Source organism: Tamandua tetradactyla, chromosome 1 (genome assembly GCF_023851605.1).
Source record: "Tamandua tetradactyla isolate mTamTet1 chromosome 1, mTamTet1.pri, whole genome shotgun sequence".
NCBI classification, from domain to species: Eukaryota; Metazoa; Chordata; class Mammalia; order Pilosa; family Myrmecophagidae; genus Tamandua; species Tamandua tetradactyla.
In genome coordinates, this window is record NC_135327.1 from 116741874 (window position 1) to 116763338 (window position 21465).

At 38.7% G+C, this 21465-nt stretch overlaps 1 protein-coding gene across 10 annotated transcripts in view; it reads left to right on the top strand.

Annotated features, from left to right (window-relative positions):
• The window catches only part of ICA1 (islet cell autoantigen 1), a 154742-nt gene that overhangs the window by 72705 nt on the left and 60572 nt on the right, over positions 1–21465 (top strand). Inside the window, exon 7 of one of the 10 annotated variants that reach the window (XM_077122896.1) lies at positions 11015–11253. The exons of the other annotated variants lie outside the window; for them this stretch is intronic. Coding sequence (XP_076979011.1) covers positions 11015–11080 — 66 coding nt within the window. The 3' untranslated portion in view covers positions 11081–11253. Of the gene's footprint in view, positions 1–11014; positions 11254–21465 lie in introns of those variants that run through there. 10 annotated transcript variants of the gene reach the window in all.

Consider the following 21465-nt stretch of genomic DNA (forward strand, 5'->3'; position numbering starts at 1 on the left):
AAGTCACACATCCTAACAGGAGACAATAATTTAAAGAAAACAAATCATAGATTAATATGGGTGATAAATATAAATATGTAGATATCAGCATGTAACGTCCCCTGAAGGCGTTTCCTGGATAGCTGAGCATCCCATTGCCTGGTCTATTTTATATAAATTGGACAAGTTGGTTACCTTATACTGACCAAGGTCCCATTAATAAATAAAATGTTATTCAGAGGGTACACGGATGCTTCAGTGGTAGAACGTTCATCTTCCATGTGGGAGACCCAGGTTCAATTCCCAGATCATGCACCCCCCCCCCCCCCCAAAAAATGCTATTCAAGCTACTGTAATAATGTAAGGGAAAGAGCAGTACTTCAATTCACAGGTGCTATTAACTGTTAGCATTCATTCAGCAAATATTTTGAGCCCCTATTATATGCATTGCACTAGGGATACAGTAGTCAGCAAAATATGCTGAGCAAAACTGCCCTTGTGGCGCTAATAGGGATATAGGAACATGACAGGTATTTCATACAAATGAATACAAAACTAAAACTGTGACATATGCTGTGAAGGAAACCTACAATGTGCAGTAAGAATGTGTGATATGATGATCTCATTTAGACAGGAGAGTTGAGTAGGCTTCTCTGGTGGGGTCATAATATTAGGGAAGAGTTGGAGGATGCTTGGCAAGGGTGTGAAGAGTTGCAAGGGTGTGTTCCATGTGGAGACAGTAGCACCTGATGAAAGCCCTGAGATAAGAAAGAGCTGGGGAAGAGGCCCAGTTTCTGGAGTATAGTTAGTGGAGGCCAAAAGCCAGGTCATGCAGGGTTTTGTAGAGTAGGGATTTGGGAATTAACTAAATATACTGAAAAGCCATGGTGTACTGTAAACAGGAGAGTGAAATGGTCAGGCTTGAATTTTAAATGGTCACTCTGCTGCACTTTTGAAAAGTATATTGAGATACAGATGAGAGAGGGTGTGGGGAGTCAGAATGGAATGAGGGAGAGATTCATGTTGGGTTCAGGTCACAATGTTGGTGGTTTGGTTGAGGGTAACTGTAATGAGTGTGGAGGAAATTTAAGGCATTTGTGATCGGCTTTGGGGTTAGCATGGTCAGATTTGGTGAAGCCTTCATGATGCTAAAAGAATAATCAAGAATGGGCCCTAGGTATCTGACGTAGTAGATAAAGGCATTATGTACTGAGCCGTGAAAAACAGGATGAGAAGAAGGTTTGGGGCATAAGAACGATCATTCAGTTGTTGGGCATGTTATGTTGGAGATCCCTGTGCATTAGATCCTGTGGAATTTTCAGATAAACAGGTGGGCATTTAGTTTTGAAGCTCTTGCAAGATCACATTTAAGAGTTCTTAATATCTGGGACTAATGAACAAGAGAAAGGATGAGATCTCTTAGGGAGAGGGTTTAGAACACAAAGAAAAATGGCACTGGAATTGTAACAATTAAGGAGAAGTCAAAGATGTAAAGAAAAACGCAAGAAAGTTTGCTGTCATGGCAACCAAAAAATGAAAGTATTTCAAGAGGGAGAATCTGTCAACTCTGAATTGTAGCACTGTTATGTCAAGTACAATGAAGAGTGAGAGGTGTTCCTGAATTTATAGCATCAGATAGGGGTAGTTTTGTAGAATTATTGCATAAATGTGCATGTGTAAAAGGAAGAAGGAGGAGACACAAGGAAAAGATGTAGGTTATGTGAAGAGCTCTTTTGAGAAGCTTGGATGGGAAGTAGGGTATAGAGGGTGGGCAGAAGCCTGAGAGTGATTTGTCTTGATAGGAGATACTAAAGCTTGTTTGAATGCTGCTTAGAACTGGGAGGTGGGAGATTGAAGAAGCAGAAGAGAAAGGGATATCGCCACACGCATGGACCTTCACCTACTAGGCTGGAGAGATTAGAATGCAGAGCCCACCAAAGTGACTGGTCAGTGGTTGCAAGAGAGAAGAAAGGAAGGATGGGAGCAAAAGCAGGAAGGATTGTGGATCTGGTGGTAGAGAATTAGGAAGATCCCATATGATGGCGCCAGTTTTCTCCTTGAAGTATAACGTGTAGACATTGCCAGAGGTTAAAGGGGAAGAAGGAGAATTGGGTTTAAGGAAAAATGGAGATGGTATTGCATACTTGACTAAACAAACATTTATGGCATGAGTGCCTTGTGTGAGGTTGTTATCAGGGCCACCATGTACAGCTGTGCAGGTTGTGCATTGTACAAGGTTGCCACATGTAAGAGGAGCACCATTTACATCACAAACATCATAGATTCGTGTATTTGTTATGACAGCTTTCTGATGGATGGTAGTGAAGTATCTTGTTCTCACAAAACCAAGTTATTACATTAGCTTTCTGACAGGGAAGAAAGTGTGTAGAGAAAGCACATCTTACTCTCATTCATGCACAGGTGCCGTGTGAACTAGTGGTGTTGGTACTCATGCAGTTATAGGATAATACTGCTCTGCACCAAGGGTTGGAGTCTCTTCAGCAACACACAAGTTGCTCCAGGGCTGGACATGAGTAGGCTGGTGATTGGGTCCATCCACGATTGGAATTTGCCAAGCAACTGTCATATGAGAAGTAATAAAAAATACTGATGATAGGAACTAAAGAGTGACTATGGGTACAATCCAAACTAGATAAAGAAGAAGGTTAGGATGAGGGTCGGTGGATCTGAAACATCACTGAGAATGAAGCACTTTTTATTATAGTGGTGATTCCTGAGAACATGAGCTCTGAGGATGGGAATCTGTGTCAAAGGGTAATGTTTAACTGGTGATTTTGAGGTAGGGAGTTTCTGATGTCCAGATCAGAGACATTATCAATGTACTTGATATGTACTCAATGGGATAAAAAATAAACTTTACATATGTTTTCCTTTCCAGTATACACAAGGTCCAAAGAAATAATGTCCCAAGGACTGAAGAGCATGATTAATTCAATTCTCTGCATTTAGGCTCCAAAATATGAAAATAGAAGTGAAATACAAACCATGATTAGTACTTAAAATAAATTTTATTTACATATGCTTTCTTAGATGTCACTTAGCTATACCTTAGAAGTGACTAAGAAGATTTAAATTATTTTACTCTTATGAATCTGGAAAATATTTCATCTCTGGTAGTTAGACTGAGTGACTTCCACAGGAAGGGTTCTCTATTTCATAAGATTCTGTGCATTAGAGACACTGAAGACTACTTATTTATTGCTCTGGAAATTTTGCAAGTAATTCCTTATAGTTCATACTTGTATTATTTCAGGATTGTACTTCTGGGAATAGACCCAATAATTTTGGTTTCAGGTAGGAGAGGGTAAAGATGGTGTGTCTTCTCTGATACCTAGTGGCATATTGGTAAAGCCTGTCTTAAAATAACCATGTGTGTATGTCTGAGTCAATGCCCAGGGAAATGAGATAGTATCCAGACTCAGCAAATTATTATCATTTTAATTAGAGAAGTTGCAGGTTGACAGAAAAATCATATGGAAAGTGCAGAGCTCTCATATATTGCCCCCACACACATAGTTTTCCCTATTATTAATACTTTGCATTAGTGTGGTATCTTTGTTATAACTGATGAAACATTATTATTATAATTATACTTTTAACTATAATCCATATTTTACATTAGTTTTCTGTTACTATTGTAAAGTTCTATGGTTTTTAAACTTTTTTCTAACATATATTTAACCTAAAATTTCCCATTTTAACCACATTCAAATACAGAATTCAGTGTATTTGCAGTGTTGTGGTACCATCAGCACCAGCCACTACCAAAACTTTTCCATCACTCCCAACTGAAACTCTGTACCAATTAAGGGTTAACTTCCTATTCCCTACCTCTACCCTGGCCCTTGGTAAACTTTTCTCTAGTCTCTGACTCCATGTATTTGTATATTCTAATTATTTCCTACAAGTGAGATTATATGGTATTTGTCCCTGCGAAAATCGACTAACATCCTGGGAAACTATTTAGGTATGATAAGGAAAATATTATCATAAATACAGAAATAGTAAAAAAAAAAAAAGGCTCAAAGTTAGTAAAGTATTAGAGACAAAGATGTGGTTTATACAAAGACATATAAGACACATTTAGTTTGAAGTCTAGGAAATGAATAAAACATTATATTGCATTCAAGATGGACCATTACACTAACTTCCAATATGACTTATGACTATCTGGGATACAGGAATATCTTGTTTCTCCCTAGTGTTTGTGTTCACTTATTGCTAGATGGATATTTGGATTCTTTTCCAGTTACTGTGGGTGAATACAAAATATCCCAAAACTTAGTGGAATAAAACAGCCATTTATCAAAAGGCTCACAGATTCTGTGGGTTAGGAATTCAGACAGGGCACAGAAGTGATGCTGTGTGACTTCCAAGGCAAAAGGCAAATGCAGCTTCCAGCTGGCTCCTTTTCTGGGATTCTTGCCCTTAGAACTTAGCCAGCAGCCAGCATCAACCACTAGACATGTGGGCTCGTTTGAGCATCCTCACAGCCTCGTAGCTCACTGTCCCAAACTTTCATGGCCCTCCTCAACTTATCCTTCAACCCTCACTCACAGCACATGACCACGCCCCCTGCTTCAGTTAGAAATTATGGTCATTAGGTATTTTCCTTCTAGTTATTATCTGCTTTTTGGTCATGCCCTTCCCATCAAAAACTCAAAAAAGCAGTCTCTGTTTACTTCCTTATAACTCAGCCCAGCTACACCCCTGAAATGTCTATAACTTCCCAAAACCCAAATCCTATTTAAAAATTTCAGGCCTTATCTTAAAGAATCTCTCTACACTCTTACACTGTCAGCAACTCTCTACCGTAGTTTTTCTCCTGCTTCTCTGACCCTCCTTCATTGCCTTTCATTGTTGCTTTCTTGTTAGCCCATCATATTAACATTGGTCCCAGGGTCCTGTTTGTGGTGAAATATTCCTCTTAACTTGATATTTTTCTCTGTGAACTATTCATATTCCTAAGTTAACTACATTTAAAATCTTTATCTCTAGCCTAGTTCTCTCTTTCAAACCCATCTTAACATTTCCAGCTGCATATTGGGCATCTCTGTTTTCACCTAGAAATGGGCCAGAATTTCAAATACAGTGCTTCTAAAACTAATTTCATCTCTCTGGGCCCCTGTACCGGCACTACCCCCAGCAATACCCTTAACAGCTCACGTCTTTATTCCTTCTGAGGCTAGAAACCTAACAAATATCTGGAAGCCTTATTTTCTTAAATACCTTCCACATCCAATAAATCATCAGATTTGCAGATTTTTATCTTCTGAATATTTTCCAACTTTGCGTCTGTAAATCCACCATTCCGGTTCGAGTTCAACCCCTTGCAACGTTTGCCTTGACCACCAGTCTCTGCCGTGCCTCCCTGCTTCAAGTACATCTTCCATATAATCCAGTGTGATCTAAATGCAACCCAAATCCAACCACATCATGTTTCTACTTAGTGACCGAGGGGGCCACAGAATCAAGTTCAAGAGCCTCAACATCCTACAAGGCCCTCTGTGGTTTTGCTCTTGTCCAAATCTAGAACTTCACCTCTTGCCACTTCCAGCCTCATACTTTATGTTGCAAAAACAGCAAGCTGCTTAGTGTCCTGCACACAGTTAGCTGCTTCTTAGACTTGTTCCTTTGTTGGTATTGTCTCTTCTGCCAGAAGACAGTTGAGGTTGATATCACCTCACCAGATATGAGTTGATGCTGTCTCAGCCTTGAGAAAGAGAATAGAAGTCTGCAAGGGTGGGGTGTGTGGTAGTCCGGTGTGCAAGGAGGGATGGGTGAATGTGTATGACATTAGGTGACATTTACTCCAACCACATTCTCTGCTATAGGCCATAAGCTTGTGTTCCGCCTCAGTATTTTAGTTTATGGTATGCCAGAACCAATATTTTTGTCATATGTACAACTTACAGAAACTTGTAAATTTTCTAAGAGAAAATTGAGAGAAATATGTCATTCCCGAATATATACAGTACTCTTCTGATAAAGTTCTATCCTATAACAGTCGGTTTTGGTTGATTCCCCAACATCCACCCTACCCTAAATGGTTGCTTTAAGACAGTTGCCATCAAAGTGTGGGCCCCAGGCCACAGCTGCAATATCACCTGGAAACCTAGGAAAATGCAAATTTGGGGGCCCCACCTCAGACCTATTGAATCGGAAGCTCTAGGGTTAGGGTAGCAACCCGAGTTTTAATAAGACCCACCGTTTGTTTCTGATGCATGCGTAAGCTTCAGAACCACTGGTCTAAGACAATCTTGGTAATTCTATCCTCTTTTGCCACTGAGTGATTTAACATATAGGTAAGCTCATTCTGGCTAGTGAGAGGTGAGAAGAAGTCAGGGGAGTGGGGAGGCTTCCCAGAAAAGTGTCCTTGCTCCTAATAAGAACACTCAGAAAAAGATCACTCTTGCATTTATTTGGACGTTGTCATGTCTGGATGTGACACTTCAAACTGCTTCAGCCATCTAGGGACCATGAAGGGTGCCAGCTGAGGGCACAGCCAGCACACTGAGGATGGCAAAGCAGGGAGATGGAAAGAACCTGAGTCCTTCAGGGCTTCATAGAGCCATTGACTCAACCACCTTTGAAAGTTGTTCTGCCTTGGAGTATAATGTGAATTAATGTTTCCTTTTCATTTAATCCTGTTTGAATCAATTGTCTGATAGTTATTTTAAAATAATAAAAATAAATATATGTACTTTATATATATATATATATATATATATATGCATTCGTTCACACCTAAAAGCTCTTCCTTTGTTTTTAAAGGTGACACGATGATGATTACAATAAACACTAACTGTGTTTATGTGTACTTAAATAGGGACATGGAAAGGTAGTGAGGTTCTTTGAAATCAAGTGAAACCCAGATGTCCCATTTATTTCCAGAACATAGTGGTCACGCTTCCCTCTAACAGCTAAATAATGATGCTCCAAGCTCTCTTATTTTTCCTGGATGTATAGGACTTTTCCAGGATTCCCTTTCCAAGCATTCTCAAGAATCTTACTTTGAGTTCCTCAGTTGTAGCAAGACTGTCACTTGTCTCCTCAGTAAGATTCCAGTCCACCATTCCAGTCTTCTGCAGGCCACCCCTCCCTTATTCTTCTGCAGTGGAAGGGAATTGTAACGCAGATGTCACTCCTCCTAGAACTCGTCAGCCAAGTGCTTGCACAGAACCCACTTCTGGAGGACACTTCTCTCCTCCATGCCCAGCCTGTCCCTATGTCACAGGTTCACTTTTACACCTAGGAGTGCCACTGACCCTCCTGCCGAGGTTCTCAGTGAAGAGCAAAATCCTACTGTTCTAAAGGGAAGGAGTTTTAGAGATGCATCCACCCACTTAGGAATATTAGCATTTACCTTCAGCACCTCCTTGTCTCTAACGTCTGCCTCCAATCCCGCATGATCTTGGCTTTACCTCTGTATAATCAAAGGTATGTTTCCAAAAACAAAGGCACAAGTTTCTCCTTAAAGATGAATTCAGATGTCACTGTGTAGTTGATACCTGATTTTTGCTCTCAGAGTTTTCAAAAACATGGATTTGAGAGGTTTTGCTGAAATAGCACTTTATACGAGGATGTGCTGTTCCCTCAGAATTGTGGTGGCTATGGGAATGAAAATAAAACAGCCATCGGAGCCCCATGCCAGGCCTCTCAGGAAGAGCGGCACAATTAGAGCACTGAGGACTCTAGGACAAGAGGCCCCCAGGGTTTGAAAGCTGATTTATCTCATCTCTTCCGCAAGCAGATAGAGCTGCTCTCTGGGTCACTTTCTCTCTGTCAATTCTCATTTAGCTCCCCTCCACTATTTGCCTGACTTTGGGTGTTTCCAGGAGAGAGACTGGGAACACGGTGTTGGGCTAGTTTGCCACTATGTTTGAACAGAGTGTTTTACTCCAGATGAGCTCACAGGGCTCTGGCTCAGCTGGAATGACTCCCTCGGGTCAGGTGACTGTCCCTGGCCAGTCCACCATGGTAAGAGACTTGAGGTGGATTAAAGAGCAGAGTCACAGGGTAAGCAGTAAAGCCATTCCTCCTCAGGGAACAGGCCAGGGATTCTTTCTCAGCTGAGGCTGTGGCTGAGGCAGACTCCCTTGGAAGTCGCCTGTGGGCATGACCAGAGCAATTACTGTAGTGTGACCAATTAGTGCAATGAGGTCCTTTTCACACGCGAAAGCTGCATGTAATGAATGACTGGCATCCACATTTTGACCTCAGTAAGTCATCCTTTCTGGGCCTTAGTTTCTTCATCTGAAGAATCAAGGCAGCTCGTCTGTCTACCCCACTTAGATATAGTTCCAGGTTAGATGGACCTGAGTGCAGATATTTAGAATGCTGGTTAGAAAAAAGAATGCACAATTAGGTGGTGCTTGGAGGGAGTCCTGAAGCTCAAGTTTCCTTGGTTCCATATAAGTCCACCTCTGCTTCCATCCTTAAATTCTGTGTTGCTCTTTGGTCACTGTTTGGAATGCTTTCTACCATTTGGACAAACCCAGAAGCTCCATCCATCACAGACTTTTGGTTCCCTTCCTTCCTGTGACTTTGGACTGTCTCTTGTTCCACATAAAATCATCTCCTTTTTTCTCTAGATCATTTTTAATCTCTCTTCTTTATTTCATTTGTCCTGCTTAAGTATGTTATTACTTTAAGGTATCTCAAGTTTGTTTTTGAAGTAGACAAACATTTTAATGAATAAATAAGCAAACGGAACAAGTACTAGTTTTTTTTCCTTGTCATACTTGGCCCAAACTCTAACTTTTGTAGGACATTATCCAGTAATGGAAACCACATGGAGAAGGATATAAAGGCCAGTGTGTTTTTGCCACCACCATTTTCTTACTGGCTTTGGTGGAGGACTAACTAGCAGAGGAATGTATTGACACTTTTGATTTGGTTTCATTCCAGAGAGTATTTTGATCTTGACATCCTTTTGTTTGGAGATAATGGGACCAAAAACTGAGCTATTTGGCTGAGAGAATTTTAGATCTGAGCATGATGATTGAAGGTCTGTGAAACCACCCAGCACAGTGTGCAAAAGATCCTTTCCTTCCTCACCAAACCAGTGCTGGTGTCAAAGTCTAAGCAGTTGTGCCAGAGACAACATTACCAAGGTGTGCATGTTCGTACCTTAAATAAGTGGTTATACAGACATTTTCTTTGTTTCCTCTCCTCACTGCATTTCTCCTCTCCTAGGACTAGACTTTCATCTGAATGAAATATCATCTTGCAGCCTTGTTCATATCAGTCGCAAGAAAGGGGGGAAATAATGTCATATAATGTATGCTAATATTATGTGCTATATATTCTGACAAAGTGCAGGATGGTGCAACTAAAATAGTACAACTAAAAACAGTACAAGAAGGAAGAGAGAAAGAGGAAAGTAGAATAAGCTTATTGATTGTTGCATGGGCAAAAATACAGACAAGCCAGATGGCAAAAGCTTAATTATGAAAAAAAAAAAAGGGGGGGGTCAGGTAGGGTAGGGCTAAGGACACTAAAAATATATAAGATATCAATAAAAACATTCTAAAACTCCGAAAGAAGCATATAAAATGCAGTAGACAAATAAATGCAGAAAATATAACAATACCCATACTGATTATGAAATGAAATATATGACAGAGTTGAGACCAAACTTATCAGTTCTATCAATAAATGTAAATGGGCTTAACTCACCTAGTAAAAGAAATGACTTTCAGTTTGGTTCACTGAGCAAGACTCAACTATATGCTGTATCCAAAAGAAAGTTATTCAAAAAGGCTAAACATAAAGGGATATGAAAGGAGATACCAAGCAAATAGAAATAATATGAAAGCAGGTTAACAGTATTACAGAGAAGTAGAATACAAACCCCAAAAGCATTAACTGTAACAAAATGTGTTAACTGTAACAAAAATGACACTCATGAATTAATGTCAAAATTAGTGTCAAAAATGGCACTAATATAACAAAAATGAACAAAATGTAACAAGAATGACAGTGCTGAGAGCCACAATTCACAATGAAGATAGAACAATTATGAATATCTATGCATCAAATAATCAACTCTCTTCATAAAGCAAAGTACAATAGATGCAAGGGAGTCATAGAAACAGCTATTTACGGAAGGATTTAACTCACCACTCTCAATATAAGACTGACAAATAGACAAAAAATAAGTACTGATATATAATATCTGAACAACATAAAGTATATTTTATGCATATATATAAAACTTTATCCTCAGAAAATAGAAGATAGGCCTATTTAAGTACACATAAGCCATTCATACAAAAAATTATTTTATGTATAAATCAAAATTAGAGAATTTCCAAAAAATAGTGATAGAAAATACTACCTATCAGAATCTATAGGATGCATATAAATCAGAGATAAGAAGAAAATTCAAAGCTTTAAACACTAATCAATAAATTGAAAGAATATTGCTTAATTAATTCCCAGCTTGGAAAGTTAGAAGAAGGAAAACAAAAGTAACCTAGAATGAAGCACAATCTAAACCAATGCAAAAAAAGAGAAAAAGCACAAAAATGCAAAATGAGAAATGACAGGTAGAAATAATTATTAAATCAGAAGAAATTAAAAACATCATAGGAAGCTACTTTGCAGACTTCTTTGCACATACATTTGAAAATTGAAATAAGTGGATAATTTTCTAGGGAAATAGAATTTACCAAAATTGATCTCATTAAATGTAGAAAAAGCTTGAACAGGCAAATTTCCAAGGAGAGATATGGAAAGTTATCAAGTTGCTTCCCCATTTAACAAACGTATTAGGCCTAAAAGGTTTTACAGGGAAATTTTGCAAAACCTTCAAAGACCACAGAGTCCCAGTGCTCCATAAATTGTTCAAAACATTGTGAATGAAGGTAAATTTCTGAATTGTTTATATGAAGAAAGTATAATTATTGATGCCTAAATCTGATTAAAAAAACATTAAAATTACAGACCTTAAATGTATTTGGACTTAAATGTATTTGTCCTTTACCCTCTGGCAATCCACCATGAGAAGAGAACTGCTGCCCTACAGCCTCGCCCTAGAAGAGACACACATGGAGCAGGATTAGATCTACTCTGAATCCTGGAGCCAAGTCCTGCTAAGCTGCATCCAGAGGCAGAGACACCACACTGAGCCTGTCATTGTTGGCTTTGAAGATAGAGGGAGGGGGCCATGAGCCAAGGTGACCTCTAGAAGCTAAAAACAACACTGACCAACAGCCAGCAATGAAATGGGGACCTCAGTCAAGCAGAAAAAAAAAAATTACAGACCAATATCAATGATGAATATTAATGTAAAAATTATAAATAAAATAATAAAGAATAGAATCTGGTACAACAGGAAGAGAATTCTGTTCCTTCCTGAACAGTGGAATGTATGCCAAGTGGAATGTATGCCAGGAATGTAAGATTGGTTCAATTGGAGGCAATCTAATAATATACCTTAGTAATAAATCTAAGGAGGAAAATCATATGATTATCTTCCTAGATATGAAAAAATCCTTTTAATATGCAACACCATTCCTGATTGAAGTGCTAGTGAAAGGAATTAATGAAGTATATATATGGTATAAGTCATATACCTTAAGCCAACATCTTACTTAATGGGAAAATACTAGAGGCATTTCCACTATGGTTAGAAATAAGGCAAGATTACCCACTGCCTTGCTATCATTCAATATTGTACTAGAATTATTAGCGAATGCAAGCAGGCAAGAGAAATAAATTAGAGGTTAAGAATTGGAAAAGAACTAAAACTAACTCCTTTTCAGGTTATGCAATTGTGTTTAATCATCAACAAATAAAAGAATTCAGTAAAGTAGCAAGCTATAAAATTAACGTGGAAACAATAGTCTTTATTTATACAAACAACAACTAATAGAATATACAAAAGTAGATAAAACAACATTTATAATAGCAATATTACAACATAACCCATACATAACAAATATTGTAACATAACCCACACTTAACAAAGTCACAAGAAATAGGTAAAACTTATAAGGAGAACTTTAAAATATCCCTAAAGACATAAAAGTAGACTTGTTCAATTGGCAAGACATCCATCCCTTGCTTCTGGATAGTAATACTCAATATCATAAATATGTCACTTGTCCCCAAGTTAATTTATAATGTAATACCAATAAATTGATGCTAAACTTCATATGAGAAAAACACACAGGAGTATCCAGGAAAACACTTAAAAAGAAATGCTATAGAGGGGGATTAGCCTACCACATATTAAAACGTGAAGTTCCTTAATTAAAACAGCGTGGTACTGGCACGTGACTGGGCAGACAGACTAGTATAGAATAGAAAATCCAGAAGTAACCCTATGTGCATATGGAACCTTCGTGTATGACAAAATGGCATCTCAAAGTTTATTTTGGGGTAAAATAAACTTCTTGGTAAATGATACTGGTAGCAATTTGAAACAGAAGAAAGTAGTACCATTTTTCACACCATACACAAAAATAAATTCCAAATAAATTAGAGATCTAAATGTAAAAAATGGAACTAAATAAGTACTAAGAAAAAATACATGTACATTTTTCTTTAACTTGGGTATACAGAAAGAACTTTTTACATTTCAAAATCCAGATGCAATAAAATTAAAGATGATAAATTTGACCAAAAAAAAAAAACTGCACAGAAAAGCAGCATAAACAAAGTCCAATGATATCTTACAAAGTGAGAAGATAGTTACAACATATATTACACAGGTAAAAGTTAATATCCATGATATATAAAAGCCTTCTATATTGAGGGGAAAATCATTTAAACCTGATAGAAAAATGGAGAAAGTAAATGAACAGAACTTTCAACCAAAAAATATGAAAAAGGCCCTTTATTTATGAAAAATATTCCGCCTCACACATGATAAAAGAAATGCAAAGTAAAACCACATTGAGATGCCATTTTCACCTATTTAAAGTATAACACACACTCTGAAGGCACTATCATAGGGTAGTTGGAACTCTCATACCCAGCTGTTGGGAATGCAAATTGGTACAACTCTAATGGAGGGAAATTTAGTAGTCTCTAAAAAAAATTACGTGTTTACTTTTGGACCCAACAATCCCACTTCTAAGAATTTGCCTTGAAGGTATGCCTATCCAAATATACACACACGCATACATATAAGATTATTCATTTCAGCATTGTTTGGAATTGCAAAATATTGGAAACAACCTGAATGCCCATACAAAGGGGAGTGTTTGAATAAACTATGAAACATCCAGTGGAATATTATGCAGCTATAAAGAAAATGAAGATCCCTCTGTAAACTGATATGTGATTTCTAGAATATATAAAGTGAACAAACTCAGTACAAAAGAGTGTGTATGTATATATATATATAGTATGGTATCTTTTGTGTAAGATAGAAAGAGAAATAAGAAAATAAACATTCACTTCCTTCTTTGAGGAAAAAGCAACAGAATGAAAGAACGAAGTAATGAGATGGGGTTACCTACAGGCTATAGGTGGCAATCAGGTAGAGAGGAAAGAGGGAAAGGGGGAACATTAACACAGTTTTCTAAATCATCTTGGTATATCATGGATATTAATCTTTTAACTGTGTAATGTACGTTGTGAGTATTTTCTCACTTTGTAAAATATCATTGGACTTTGTTTATGCTGCTTTTCTGTGCAGTTTTTTTTCTTTTGGTCAAATTTATCATCTTCAATTTTATTGCAGCTGGATTTTGAAACGTAAAAAGTTCTTTCTGTATGCTCAAGTTAAAGAAAAATATGTATTTTTTTAGTATTTGTTTAGTTCCATTTTTTGCATTCAGATCTCTAATTTAATTGTTTTTACAGAATGCCTTCTAGAATTATATATTTTTTTGCATATTCAATAAAAATGAATGAATAATAAATAAATAGAAAACATAAATAAAACTGCAGGGACAGTAGGGGACCCTAACATTTAATACAAACAGAATCAAATGAAACGAATTGAATTTCAAATAATTACTATATCCACCCAAAGAGGAGAGAATGTTTCAAAACTAACCCAAGTAACTTTTTAACATAGCATTATGGCTACATGTCTCACACTAAAAATAAAAATAGTCTTAAGGAAATACTGAACTCTGGTAGTCCTCTATTTTATAGAGGCATAGGTTAGCAAATCTGAAACCATGTTTGTACATCCTAGGATTGAGCAGATAAATTGTGAATGATTGGACCCAGGTTTTGCACTTGGGGAGAAGGAAGTTACAATTATGCTAAAAGGTTAGAATTACCTCTGTAGCATTGGATTGAAATTGGAGACACAGGTGTGAACTCATGGTTTCTAATACATACGTACATACATACATACATACATATATACATGCATACATGTATGCATACATATATATTATGTAGTTAGCTATATTTTATTATGTCACTTTCCTAGGGCTGACATAGCAAATTACCACACACTGTGTGGCATACAACAACAGAAATTTATTCTCTCACAGTTCTGGAAACTGCAAGTCTGAAATCAAGATATCAGCAGTGCTGTACTCCTTCTGGGGAGAAATCCTTCCTTTCCTTCTTCCTCCCTCTAGGAGTTGCAAGCTATCCTTGGCGTTTCTTTGCAGCTGCATCAGTCCAATTTCTTCTTCTGTCTTCATATGGTCTGCCGTCTTCCTCTATGTGTGTCTGTGTGTCTTCTTTTCTTACAAGGGCACAGTCATTGGATTTAGGGTGGACCCTAAATTCACATTTCATCTGAAGATATTATTTCCAATTAAAGTCACATTCACAGGTACTAGGGATCAGAACTTCAGTGTATCTTTTTGGGGGGACACAGTTTAACCCAGTACAAATATAGATGTACCTAGATGTGTTATATACATTTATATTGCATGCCTGTGTATGTGCACACACTGTATTTATGCATATGTAAACATTTCCCAGCTCTGTCCTCTGAGAGAGCCATGATGTAATTTCACCCAAGTAGCAATGGGCATACCTAGAACTCAGATCTTGGTTTCTAAATACCATTCTCCTTTAAAAGGAACTAGATAGAGGCTTATATTAATTTTAATCATGATATTGTATTATATTATCAACATTGTAATTGTATTATAACTATTATAATAATATGCCAGTATCTTGGTGGAAATATCCTTTATGAGACAATGTTAATATCCTATTAGTTCTCAAACTTGTATCCATTGGTTATAGCATTCACTGATGATCCTTGCCTGCATCAGTTATTTTTATTATGGCTGACAAAAGGTGATTTTCTTCTACAATCATTAGTGGGCTTTCCACTGTTGCTTTCTCTTCTCATTTGTCAGTTATCCATCAGTCCATCCACCCATCCATCCATCCATTTAATTATATCAGTAGCTCATGGATTCTTATTTTATTCTACAGTACACAATTTTTTTCAGTGCTGTTAGAGTTATTTATGTTCCTTCAGATATAGAATGCTTCATTTCTTTATTTGAATAATAAAATAAAGGAATGCCTTAAATTCAAACTATGAAGTCATCAAACATGATTTCACACTCCCATAAAATTTGCAAAAACAGTTACAAAAATGCCTTGTACATCCTCCAAATTTAGTGAAACGTGGTCTGTGTCTTTGGGATATAATCACCTAAGATGTGATAGAGCCAGTCAAGTTAGGCCCTAAGAAGACGATTTTAGTCACTTGAATTTAAAGTGGGAGGAGCACAGATGGGCGTTTACAACCTAAACCCTTACTGGAGTCGGGCAGTGGTTCTTCACATCTGCTAACTGTTCTGTGGCTATGAAATAAACAACTCGCATAGCCATTTAGTCATCGTACTGGAGTCATGTCCCTGAGCAACCCCAGGGCAGTAAAATTTTAGAAGCTAAAGATTTAACTTTCCAGAAAGCGTGTACAAGACAAGGCAAAGCTAGCAGAAGCAAACTTCCTTGTTCACTAAACACTCAGCCCAGAAAAATTGAGAGATTGCACATTTAACTGTGGACTTCCACTGTTGGATTTATAAATTCATAAGCCAAAATTAAATTTTGTGCAACTACAAAAGTTAATCCAAGAGGCTACACTTAAACGATAAATTTAGGGTGGATAAAACTTTTAAATGTTAGATTTAGTTCCTCCTTCATCCCTTAGCTTGTGATCTAGCCAGGTTAGGTTGATTTGAGCCTGGGAGAAGAAGCATAGTAGCTCTGCAGGGTTTTCTCAGACATCTAAAGGCAGGTTCTACACAACCAATTCTGTTATATTTTGGAATCCTCCAGGGGGCACCAGAACATTCCCATGTATTTGACCACGTATCATTAAATCCAGAAAAGCTAACTGTATTACCTTATTATAATGGATTCCCCTACTGTAACTTTTTCAGTTCTATTGACATTATTGTGGGGGGGTTTTTCCCTTCATACGTTTGCTTTTACAACATTTGTGAGTTTATGGAATGTTTCTGCTTCTCTGAGGAGGGGGAGGAAGGAAAGAAATAATGTCTTGGATGAGCCCTTAGAAACTGTAGCCGTTTCTCCTCTGGGTAAATGTGAACGCTTTCAGCCCACTCCACAGTTAAGAGTTTTCCAAATGTTCCTCTTCTGGCTGGGGGAAGAAAAACACACAACAAAACTTGAGGAAACTGAAAATTCAGTTCACTCTCAGCTTAAGGCTGCGTATAAGCCACCCTGTTATTATCATTATTAATAATAAACACAGTGAACGTCAGACAGGCACTTCATGGTAGATTTTTATGTGAATCTTATGCAGAAGTAAGGGGTTGCCAGGCTACTGCATAATATTACTCAGTTCTGGTCCAGGAGAACAAAATTCCAACAGGCCTCCTGAGCCAGTCCCTCCAATTAGTGGCTACTTCATTATAAATAAAGAACCCTCCTTACTGTGGGCCTTCAAGTGAAATAGGATCCCCTACCTCTTGAAATCCGCCTTTCTAAGTACAGACAGTTCCCACCTTACAAACAATCCACTTAAGAACTACCAAGGCATTCAGAGGCTGCTGCAGCCTCCTGCAGCTGCTCCGGGGGTGGGGGTGGGGGTGGGGGGTGGGAGGGGCCCTGCCCAGCCCCCTTGGCCAGCCCCTACTCCAGGCTCCTGATCTGCTCTGGGGGCTCTGCCCTCCCCCTCCTGCAAAGCCAGCTGCTCCCCTACCCCCCAGACTGGGGGCTCAGATCTAGGGGTTCAGTGAGGTCTCAGAGCTACACTGGTTTTATAGTTGAGCTCAGCTGTGGGATAAATAGGCTTTTTGGCCTGGCCTGAGAACCAAACCACCATTTTTAAAAGAAGAAGAAGAAAATCGGTCTCTATGGGAAAATATGTTCTGCATTCCCAATGAATGTTGAGTGGCTGTGGACGCGGTCTCCATGCTCCTGGCGAGGCCTGCCGGTGACAGGATGACCTCTGTCGTCTGGGTTCCTGTTTCAGCTCTGGCACCAGGCCCACTGTGGTGCCTTTAAGCCCTTTAACCTTCCCGAGTCCCAGGTCATCAGTAAAACAATAGGATTGGATGGGGTATTAAATTTCCTACTAGTATTATCCCTCCAGTTAATCAAAGCACTATTGTCATTCATTCATTCATTCATTCACAACCATTTTACACTTTGCGGCCTGCTTTGTGTCAGCCTCTGGGCTAAATTTAGGGGATACAGTCAAATAACACAGGTCCCAATGCTCAAGGGGTTTAGTGTTTAGTGGGAGAGACAAAAATGTAAGCAAATGCTTAAAATGTAAGTGCTATGATGTATATTGTATTCCTGGGTGTGATTTTAGCACACAAAAAACAGGTTTTTAATTCACAATAGGTCATTAGGTTTCATTTCAAGTGTGCAATTTTCTCCAAACCTAAATATGTTTAAAAGGGGTTATTTGCAGGTAACCAGAGAAGAGAGATAGCTATCTTGTGTTTTTTATATTGTTATATATTACCTATATTAGCATGATCAAAGCGATTTTCCTTTTTTCATGCCATTCTACCTTACAACATGATCCATGATATGAATTCATCTATTGCTTGCATGTAAAGGTAGCCCCCTTTCCATGGAGCATGTGCTTTGAGCATGTGCATCTTATGGATAAAAGGCACAGCTGGAGCAGAAAGCAGTGTGCTTGCTCTCTCTCCGGTTCTCTTGGAGCCTGGGCGTGGCCCCAAGCCTTACTGTATGTGTATTACTCCAATAGAGGACTTGGGGATTGAGGTCTTGCTTCCTAGAAGAGGTGGCACAGGCTGGATTTTAAGAGCCAGGGTAGGAGAAGAAATATGACAGCATTGGGAACAACGTATGTAAAGGGAGGAGATGAAACCCTTTTATGAGTTGGGAGATGGTGCCTACTTTTGTTTTGCTAAAGAAAATGAGGAAGGTGGAGATGAAGGTAGAGAGGTAGGCCAGGGCCAAATCGTGAGGGGCTTGTGTGCAAGTTATAACACAGCGTGGATTTAACCTCCACATTCCAGCAAGCCAGTGAAGGAATCATTTTGTTTATGCATCAATCTTTTCAGGTGCCCCTGAACACCCAGGGGCACCCACACTTTGGAATTCAAGGACGGCAAGATGGGCTCATAAAGGGAAAGGTCTAATCTGTTTCCCTAGTCACTCAGGACCTACTACAGGATGAATAAACACTACAGCCAGACAGAATAATTGGGAGAAATTAAGTTCACCTGTTAATTTATTGGTTGATGATTTATATGCAAGAGTTAGTTATTTACAGTGAATAAAAATATATTGCAATATAAAGTACCAGCTAATTTGGGCAGCTGAGGGACACAAGCAATTTTAAACTCTCTAGCATTTTACATGGTACATAGACATGAGTACATGATCAAAGGAGAGAGTAAAAAATAAAGGAGACAATGGCATTTTATTAAATCATAATAAGGACATTTCAGTGGGATAAAAGGCCACTACGGTAGCCTTTTACTATCTCCTGAAATGTGAGCAACTCAGATTAAAGAGAAGCTGGTGAAGTGGGTTACTGGGCTGTCTTATGACCCTAGTTAATATTTCTACTGATAACCTGAATGAGGAAGTGAACCCAGGTGGTTAAATATTCTGATAATAGAATTGCTTTCTTAAATTAAAACAGAAAACCAAGCCAAACAAAATCTACCAGTTGAACAATACTAAGAATGATGAGGTACTGTGATAGCTGGCTAAATTAATATGATATGTATCTGCTTAGTGTAAACTACATGCGTGTGGGTAATTTTAACTGATTTATTCCAACTTGCCAAGAGCTTGAAAGATAGAAGTCCTTTTACTCTGATCCTATATCAATGGATGTATTTGCATATAGTAAGTAATAATATGTATTTTAAACAAGAAGCCAAGTTCACAAATTTTAACATATTAGAGTATATTTCTTTAATGAGTTGACAAAGTGACAAGGAGAAAAAGAATAGCAGAAAAAGCGCTGAAATCCCCATATGTTGTTAATACACAGCTAATCTGATTGGTCCAAGGTTTGGTCCAATTTGGAAAATAAGGTAATTCAGTGTAATGAGGATGAACTTTCACATCTTGGTCCCAGCACCTACTATTTAAGTAAGTTTAACTTACCTAATTGTTCTGAAGTCCAATTTCCTCCCTATGAAATTTAAATAGTAACAAAACTGTGCTGTAGTGGAGAATCAAATGAGAATATGTGTCAGTGAAGAGTGGTGATGGTGGTAAGGAAGAGGGATGGTGTCTAATAATAATTCAGTGCGCTGAGAGCTCATGTGCTCTCTCCAGGAGCAGTGTTGCATAGTGGGGAAAGCCAGGCCCGAAGAATGATTGGCTCATTTGTTCTGGTATCTTCATTCATTCATTCCCTGTTTGGTGCAACTGCAGCTTGTCTGTGAGGCACCGAGCCCTAACTTTATCAATTCAAAAAGTGTAGCTTCCACTCCCCTGAAGCTTATATAGTCCAGAAAGTAGCTGGGCATAGATGGGGGCAGTTAGCACCTGCCATAATTATGTATCATAAGGGTGTTTGCAAAATGTGTTGACAGCAGAGAGGAAGAAGCTGCTAACTTTGCTGAGGAGTCTTACAGGAAAAGGTTCTCAGAGGAGAAAACATTTGAAAAGAAACTTAAAAGTTGAGTAAGAGTTACCATGTGGACAAGAAGGGGGAGGGCTCTCAGGCAGAGGAAATGTGCAGAGGCGTGGAGGTAGGTTTGGCATGGTGTGGCTGGGGCATCCCCGGAGTACATTGGGCCTGAGGGGATGGGGGCGTGTGGGACGATAGGCGATGGGCCAAAGGCAGGCAGGCAGGGTGTGGGTGTGGAGTTTGTGTTTCATCCTGGATGAGGCAGATTCCAACCCAGGCCAGATGCCAGCACTTCTGCTTTCTGACAGTAAGGCTTTAGGCAAATTATTTTGTACCTCAATTTCCTTCTCTATAGAAACGTGGGTGTTTTGCCTTAAAGAGTTGCAGTCTAAAAGAATTGGGTCACAGTAGGTCCTTCATACATGTTCACTCCTTGTCCCTCTCCTCACCCTCCTTGGAGCAAATGATCGGGTGGAATTAGCAGTATTACCACTCCCTCCACTTGTTAAGAGGTGGGTCACAGTAGGGGCTCTCACTTCTCCTGAATGACCATTGAGATGATTATTTGTCCAGGATGCTGGTCCAATACAGTCAGTCATTTTTATATCCCTAGAAAATTAGCAAAGGCATTAGTGTGCTCTTCTCTCTTCGCTGACTTTGAACTCATGATCCTGTTTGATTTTTGCTTTGTGATCAGAACCTGTTATAAGCCTGAACTTCTGAAGAGCAAAAGAGCAGAGTAGGGAAGAAATTTAGTTTTTTCCTTTATATCTGAAAATGAGCATCTGAATGAGGATTGCACAACATGTGCTTATAAATGAAGTGGGACCGTGTTAGCTGCATGTGTGCTTTGTCCTAATTACTTATCCAGGTGAATACAAAACCTTTGTCTTGAATCAAGTTTTAATGTCATGTGAAGGGAATATTTGCTGCAGGTTTCAGTTTAATCTAGTAATAAAACCCCTAAAATTATCACTTTTTATTGTTGAATTGTTAAAGTTCAAAATGCAGTTTTAGGAGGAACTGAAGTAAAATGACAAACACATCTTCCTTGTTTGAGGCAAGATACTGATTATTAACCATCTTAGCAGCAGCATTAAACATGTAGAAACCTCGTTCTTTTTCCAATGCGTTTGCTTCTCTTTTTCCCTGCTTGACTTCAATTCCTCTCTCTCTCAAATCTACCTGCCTCTCTCCCTCCTTGAATTAAAGGGTCAGCCAGGGTTGCTCTCCCAAGTTTGCCTCCCATATCCGACATGCTCTTTTAAGTCTTTCACACTATCCCCCCTCATTTTCATTAGCAGGGGTGCTGAACCTGGCAAGCCCATGATTTGATCTCTTCTCCCTTCTCTCTTCCGACCTGTTGCAAGTGCTTTCTCCAATACCATGTTTAACTACCCCATCCCTCTATTCCCTCATGTCAGTGGAACATGTATCTCTGTCTGGCCTTGTTCTAAACTCTTTCT